Source organism: Merops nubicus, unplaced genomic scaffold, assembly GCF_000691845.1.
Source record: "Merops nubicus isolate BGI_N331 unplaced genomic scaffold, ASM69184v1 scaffold13317, whole genome shotgun sequence".
Taxonomy (NCBI): domain Eukaryota; kingdom Metazoa; phylum Chordata; class Aves; order Coraciiformes; family Meropidae; genus Merops; species Merops nubicus.
Genome location: NW_008621052.1, coordinates 221 through 8,185, shown reverse-complemented (window position 1 = coordinate 8,185; position 7,965 = coordinate 221). Strand labels below are relative to the sequence as shown.

General features: G+C 40.6%; 1 protein-coding gene across 1 annotated transcript in view; it reads right to left on the bottom strand.

Moving 5' to 3' along the window:
• JAM2 (junctional adhesion molecule 2) overlaps positions 1-6,345 on the bottom strand; it is a gene marked incomplete at its 5' end in the record, with an annotated part of 9,157 nt that extends 2,812 nt beyond the window's left edge. Inside the window, 4 exons of the mRNA XM_008944328.1 lie at positions 26-133; positions 1,253-1,355; positions 2,817-3,022; positions 6,232-6,345. Coding sequence (XP_008942576.1) covers positions 26-133; positions 1,253-1,355; positions 2,817-3,022; positions 6,232-6,345 — 531 coding nt within the window. The remainder of the gene's footprint in view (positions 1-25; positions 134-1,252; positions 1,356-2,816; positions 3,023-6,231) is intronic.
• Between the last annotated feature and the right edge of the window lie 1,620 nt (positions 6,346-7,965).

The following is a 7,965-nucleotide window of genomic DNA, read 5'->3' as shown; positions in this document are numbered from 1 at the left end:
GAGTGATTTTAAAAATTTTACTTACTTGTAAAGTAGCCCTTTTTTTGGGCATAAAATACTCCAAGGCCACACAATGCCATTACCAGAGCCACAATTACTACAGCAGCAATGATACCACTGACGTTAAGGTCATCTGCAATTACAAAACATAAGTCCAATGTTGTAGGTAGTAACAATTTCCATTGGCTGGATTTTTTTTCCTCCGGTTACTGCAGGCACCCTTTGTATCTATAGGTGGTCTTTGGCCCAAGTTGGAGAGGTAAATTAGTAACACTTAGATGTAGATAAGCATCCAAAAGCACAATGGTATCACAGGCACATTCACAGGAGTGCTCGATACACTTCGACTGCTCCCTTTGGGTCAAAAGTAAGGAAAGAACAAGAGGGGTCAAGGGATACAAACTCCCTATTATACTTAACCCCAGTAAGTATTAGTCCTATGTCTCTAAGGGAAAATATCTTAAAATCTTTAAGAGTTTAGAACAACTGTTTTCATATAGTTTGTCTAAATAGCTGAAATAGCTCCTGGCAATGTCAGGTCCCAGTTTTGAAGAACTCTTCAGGTCAGTTATTTCAAATTCAATGCTTTTTTTTTAATTTTTGGACACCAATGCTTTTAAAATCAAACACAATAAAGGCCAACAAAATATTTTAGCCCAGATGTCTGAAGTTAAGCTCTACACTGTGCTACCAAACCATCTAGCTATTTTTATTGTGAAGGTGGTGAGCCCTGTTCACTTCCTGATATAATCACTAAGAGCTTCAGACAATCATCCATTTCAGGAAAAACAAAAATATCATTAAGCAGAAACACTTTCATAGGATTTGTTACACATCCAATTACTTATTTGGATCCTGACTTTAAGCATGCATTAATATATGGCTGTGAATTTTACCCCCAAACCTATCAATTTTTGTTTGAGCACAATTCAATTCACTGGTTGAGCACAATACAGGACTTTGTTGAGGATTTTCACAGAGGGATTCTATCTTAGTAGCTTGTGGGAGGCTTGCTCATCATCAGTGATGAGTACATGAAAAGAAATGTTACAGTGATTTTTGGCTAAGTTCTAAAGAAAGTAGCCACAGCAACTACATACAAAGAACTCATATTATTATTCTCTCTATTATTATTCCTCCCCCAAAATGCCATAATCAAACAGATATAAGTCACTGGTCTTAGCTTCTCAATTGCATGATGCAATAAAATAATTGCAAGACTGTTTTCTGCCCTTATTTTCTGGGCACATACCAACTTGCATTCTCTTCACTGAGCATTTCCGAGACAATCCAATCCCATTGGAGGCTTCACAGAAATACTCTCCGGTGTCGTTCTTTGTAACTGTGTTAAACAGCTGTTAAGAAAGAGACCAAACCCATTATCAGAATGGAAAAAACAAATTGGAATTTCCTGTGGGAAAAGAAATTTTGACATGTTATCAGGGATTTTGGTTGGTGGGTTTTAAAGGAAAAAAAAGCACACCTGAAAGAAAGAGAAATTCTGGTCCAGTTTGACCCCATAATTCATTTCCCTAGTCACATTCCCTTGGCCTTGCTTCAGCTTCTGGACTATAAGGGTCTTTTTGATGGATATTTTAACTAGATGGAGTTAATCTACAGTGAGATTTTTTTCAGTGAATCAGTGCTTTCCAAGAAAATGCATTTTCTTAGACCTGCTTTAATTCCAGAATCCCTGAAATCAGAACATTTTGTTCATTTTCACCAAAACAACAACAAATAATCATGTGCTACAAAAACTATTTCCCACAGAAAGTTTGTGTTCCCCCACTGTAGTGGCACTTTCTTCTTCCAATGCAGAAATGCTAAACTGCACTATTTATCAAATACTATTACTGTAAAAATGAAAATGAGAAAGTGAGAGGCAGAGACTGACCTCAAGTCAATTCCAGTATTACTCTGTATTTATTTTTTAATCATTGGACTTACAAACTTTCTTCCCTTCAATATATCCAACACCCATAAGATTTTCAGAAGGGATTAGTAATTTTGAATAGTCCACAGAATCTCCACAATATGCTGAAAGATCCAAAGTGCCTCTGAACACTTAGCCACATTTCAATTTCCATGTTGGATCATGCACAAGAGTGGGGTGCTCCTAGAACAAGTCTTTACTTCTGAAAAATCTCAGCTGACAATACATTGTAAGTAGTTTGTATCGTAAGGAGTTTGTATCTTTTTTGGGGTTTTTTTTTTTTTTGTTTTTTTTTTTAGCTAATGGGGAAGAGATAAGAAAAAGACAGCCAGTTCTGAGGGGAAGGAAATAAAAAAAACCCAAACAGCCACAAAACAAACTACAACTAAAAGAAGAAAACACTAACCTTACTTACAGCCCTGACATTCTTGACTTCACAAGGGTGATTGGACCTCGTAAGTGCCACCAGATTGCACACTGGACTGCCCCCAGTGCCCTGCTGAAGTGTGTGAAGTTGCCATTTCAGATTTCAAAGTGCTACGAAATATAACTCTGCTGACATACTGAGAGATCATTCTCACCTGGCACTAGGTAGCTAACTGACAAGGTGAAGTTGTCATGTATTTTCTAGATTCTGCTCATTTATCATTACTGCAGCCTTACAAGTCATCCAGTTTGCCTGTATCACTCAACACCTACAGCTTGTCATTGCACTGAGGCAGAAACCACCTTCTACATTTGTTAGTGTGTATTTCAGCATGACATTGATCTCCAGCAAAGACCTGGCATGTTTTTGGGCTGAGACCCTTGCGCACCATTGTACTGAGCAGTAAATTGGGTCTTCCTGAGAGCTGGTTATGAAGGAGTTGATTATGACACTTACCAGAGTGCCAGACTTCTTATTCATAGTGTAAGTTACGTTGGCTGCTCTAGCACTGCCTGCTCCTGTCTTTTCCAGCAGGGCGACGCCGTTCTTGTACCACTGGTACTGGGAGGGAGGCGACCCCTCCGTCTCCTTGCAGCTGAGCTCCACCACGGTCCCCGTCATGGCAGAGCTGGGCACCTGGCACACCGGCGTCGTCGGAGCCACTGCAGAAGGAAATGGCACCTGTCACGGCCTCGTCAGCCCCGCCTCTCTGGCAGCAGTCTGACAGGCACTGGCAAGGAGGAGGCGGGCGCTTGTGTGCATGCTGAGAAACCACCGCGGTAAGGAGATGAAGTGCTGGAGAAGGGCTCGGAGGCAGACTCCTGCCACTGGAAAGCACAGTAAAGTTTGTGAGTTGCTAAAAATGGAAGCAAGAGGCTTGATCCCAGCCTCCCCCCCACCTGCTGTGTCATCCTGCCTCCGGTCTATACGCTCACATCCAGCCCCTGAGAGTTCGTTGCACCTTGTTTCTTGTATGGGCTGTCTTGCTCACAGACAGAGGAGGGGTAACTCGGGGATCTGTAGTCCAGCAGTTTCCCCCTTCCCTGCCCCAGGATTTAAAAACTAGAGCAAGGAAGAGGAAAGACTTTTTTTTTTGGTATTAAAAGACAGGTTTTTGGTCAATTGCTTTCTGAAAAATGATTGTCAGAAAGAATTACAAAGACTGGTCATCACCACAGCCATTGTTATCTATCCCAGGTTGAGGACAAAAACCAATTGGCTACTAAATTTCAGTTTAAATTAAAACCAAACATATCCACGCACAGATGCGGAACTGATTGTTCCTTCTGCCATGAAGATGAATGTTTCTTTTCCAATTTCTATTACATGAACAGAATTTTTTTTTTTTTTTTAACTTGAAGCTATGTAGAAGAAAAGAAAGGGTAAAGAGCCATGCATAAAACATTAAAAGCAAAAGTGACACCTTAGCAAGTATTTCTACTTTTTTTTCTTGGCTGATTTTAGAATACGAAGCAAAAAATAAAGAAAACCAAGTGAAGTACTAACTAGTTCACATTAATTTTCAAAAATATTTGTGAGCAACACACACTCACACCCACTCTCCTTTGGGCTCTGTGATTTCAACTTTAAATTAAGAAGACTTTTTTTAAAAAATTTTAAATTTAAAAGAGGAAAGCTATTGAGAGAGTGGAGGAAAGAAGGAATAAGTGGGGCCACCTCATTTTTGGAACTAATCAGAAGTTCATTAATTTATCATCCTTTATTAAGAACTTTGAGAGTTTATATATTCTAGAGATCAATTAATTTTGTATAGGAAAAAGACAACAAAAGTAAATATTTTCTTTTCTCCCTACACAGAGAAAAGAAGAAAACTGCCAACCTCTACTACTCATCCACTATGGAAAACACCAGGAACAATGTAAGAAGAACGTGGTCGGTATTCAGTTTTCCCCTCCTTTCCCTAACTAAGAAAGAAAACAAACAAACAAACAAACAAAAAAATCAAAGAACAACCACGCCCCAAGAACCAACATGGCCTCTCCTGTAAATAAAGCCCACAGGCTGCTATCTCACTGGCTGGCATTGCCTAGACACTGCAGCAGTTTCTCCTTCCAAAAACAGGAGGAGACTGTAGCATATTGAAGTGACCTGCTGCTTAGGAATATTTGATAAGTGTTGACAGATGCTGACTTTCCAGTGCCAAACACCATGATCATCTGGACCCGATTCTCAGCCACACAGTGACTTCAGTTTTAAGAGGAATAGAAGTCTCACCATCGCATAAATCAGCATACTTGCTAAGTTTTGAGAACTGAAACCCACATAGTTCTATTCCTTTCTAATGCAAGTGTGCATTTTGCAAAGCTCTTCTGTGAAGTATGTTGTAGAGTGAGCATGTGCATGTGTTTATAAACCCAGCCCAAAGAAGTCTCAAAGATGCAGCAGCCACACACCACATGGGCAACCCTGCCTTCAACACCCCTTCCCGTCCTTCAAGTTCCTTACAGAAGCCCACGTAATGAAGTTTGTACCCAATACTGTGAGAGTAATAGTAGCCTCTCCCAGGCGTTGTCCCTCTTCACTCTTTGCACTGATTTCACAGCGGTAGGTCCCAGAGTCCTGTCGAGTCACATTTCTAATAAGGATCCCTGTGTTCAGCATCTCTGCTCGGCCTCGGAGATCACCTTTAAAGGAGAGAAGGCAGAGACGTTTCTCCTCCCTGCTTGTACCAAATGTCTGTGTCTCAGTGCCTTGTTCTGAAATCATGCACCATTTACAAACTCTTGCTCATTTGTTCAGTGATAGCTATCTGTCACCAAGGAGCAATGTGCAATGTCTCTCCCAAGACAGTAAGGGCCTTCCACAACGTGTCCATTTAGTTAAAAAAAAAATAAAGCCCCTCACTTCAAAAACCTACCTCTGTCATGTATTTTCTAGTTGGAAGATGGAATGCTTTTTCTTCTGCAGATATTTCAAGAAAACATGTATAGCAGTAGTCAGGTGACAAAAAAAAAATTTTTTTTCTGCTAGCTTAATTACCTTACACTTTTTCACTAACTTAATTACCTTACAGAAAAAAATTGTGAGACCACAACAAAGTATTTGACGTTTTAATTTAGCAATAAAGCTTGATGGATTTAGCAAAGATACTGCCATCAGACTTCTTAAAATGAGATTCTTTTTTCATTCTACAGCTTGTTATGAAATTAAAGTTACACGCATACACAGAACTGAGAGTTTCAGTGTTTCTTTAAATATATACGGAGAAAACCCAAGTTCATCAACAAGACTAACACATCTTGCAAACTCTACAAACTAACAAAACCACTATGCTTTTGTTTTACCTATCAACCTTCAATCATTGTGTACAATGTGCCACAGACCTTAAAAACAAAGCTGAGGTCAATCCTTTTCAGAATATAGAAACAGAAATTCCACTTCTAAAAAGAATATGAACAATTTAAAATATAAAGCTGAGTTTATATTTTATGTATATAAAAATTGCTGCATTATTCATATCTAAGCTTCCAGTTCTGCAGGAGTCTTCAGAAACCTCTTTGAAGGATAGAATTGCAGAGCTTGCAGTAGTTTTGAGGAGTTTAGATCTAAATGTAATTTCATTTGTGAAATACGTCAAGGAACATGCAGTGCCATTTTTCTTAGTCTTGAGTTTTGTATATTTAAATTAATTTTAAAAGTAACTAATCATTGATGATATGATTAAGACATGCCTTTCCACCCCTCCACTCTCCCCAAAGACTTCTTTTCCTCAAAAGGAGAGCTGTTCAGTAGGGATAGTCAAGAGCATTCTTTTTAAGTAATTTTCCTGATGTTTTTCCCCAAGATCATGTCGATCTCTATGCTAGAGAATGACACGTTAAATCACCAGTTTAGGTTTGTAGTACTGTACCTGTAAATTCACTGTTGTAGTAGACAAATGAGACTCCTTGAGACTGGATTTTCTTCCATTCTATTCTTAAGCTCATCCCTTTTGAAAATTTGTGCTTGCAACTAAGAATAGCCTCTAGAGGGGGGAAAAAGAAAATAAGGCAAAAGGGAAAATTACAGACTTCAGCATTGTGTTCTGTATGCATTCAGGCTCCATGAAATTAATATTCCCCCTTCAAAAGAATTTGAGGAGTCAGCAAGGGCCAGATCTACTTCTCAAAGTGATGCCAGACCGTCTCCAGATTTATGCAAACACAGTGGCGAATCAGAAACTAGTTATTTTCTCATACTTCTGTGGCTTTTGGATCAAACCTCAGATGTTGAGAACTAGATATTCCCATGCTCGAGGGGAACAGATTCTGTATTACTACCCTTATTTTAGATTTAAATATTTTAATCAGCGAGTAGACCACCGTTAAAAAAAGGACTCTGAGCCTGTTATCAACAATATTTTGTGAATTACTGTTCTGAATTCAGTATCAGTAGCTTAACTGTTTAAATTTATAAATTAATGCAAATGGAAAACATACCAGTAAGATGGTTAAATATTCTCCCAAGTAACTTACACACATAGTTACAATTTCACATTAGTTATTGTAAGGGTAGCTGGAAGGTAAGAGTCTGCTTCATTAAGGCTTCCCAAACAAGCACTTTTACAATGTAGAAGTGATAACAAGTAAAGGGATTAGCTACAAACAAAAACACAGAGCCACAAACATGACAGACAAGGACTAACAGAGATGATGACAAAGACCATCAGTCTCCAAACAAACCGATGGGACCGCGGTGTGTGCAGCTGGAGCAAGCGAGGGTCTCTGCAGCAGTAGCTGGACTGGCCACAGCTGAGTGTGTGTTGGTAAATCTCAAAGCATGTGTGCCTGGAATGCTGTCAGGGCAGAGAGCAGCAGCCTGAGTAAATTTAGGGCCAGCACCGAGGGTGAAACTGGGGGTGTAGGCACCCCTGGGCTTGTAGTGCTGGCTTCTGGAAGCCAGGGGGTGTGAGGTGTGTGCAGTGTTTGCATCTTCCCTAAACTGTGTGTGCCTGGAGGTGTGCAGTAATTCACTAGCCAGCCTCGAGCTGGGCAAGCTGCTGAGCTGGGCAGGGGTAGCGGGTGGGCAGAGGAGCTGTGCTGGTACTCAGGGGACCCAAGAAGGTGCTTGTGAATCTTGAGTGTTGTGTGAGGGCTTTCACCACTGACCTGCAATCTGCACCAGGCAGAGAGGAGGAAAGAGGCTCTGCTGCATACACTTTATGTGAGCGCAGACAGTGTTGTACCTGGGTGCTGTCGACAGCAGCACCTTGTCTGTGGTGGTCTGTGGGGCTGGCAGTGCCAGCTAGACATACACACAGCCTTGCCACTGCTTGAACCTCCATGTTTCTGCCTGGAACAAAGACCCCCAGGTCTCCAGATGCATTGGGTTGGGCTCCAGTGGCCAAGCAGGAGGAATCCCCAGGCCCCCAAAGCTGCTGACGGAAGAAACTGCTCATAACATCCCTTGGCAGTTACTTCTTATCTTTCTGGAGTTCTTGAGAGAAGAAGGTTCATACAATTGTTCACCTTTCTGTCTGTCCACTCAAGTTTCCCTGACTTATGTGGATATCACCAACCAAATTTCCCAGAGAGATTGAAATTTCAGGAGCTACTGATTATTGCTGAAGTTGCTATAACTGGGTAGGAGACAAACTAAAATTAGT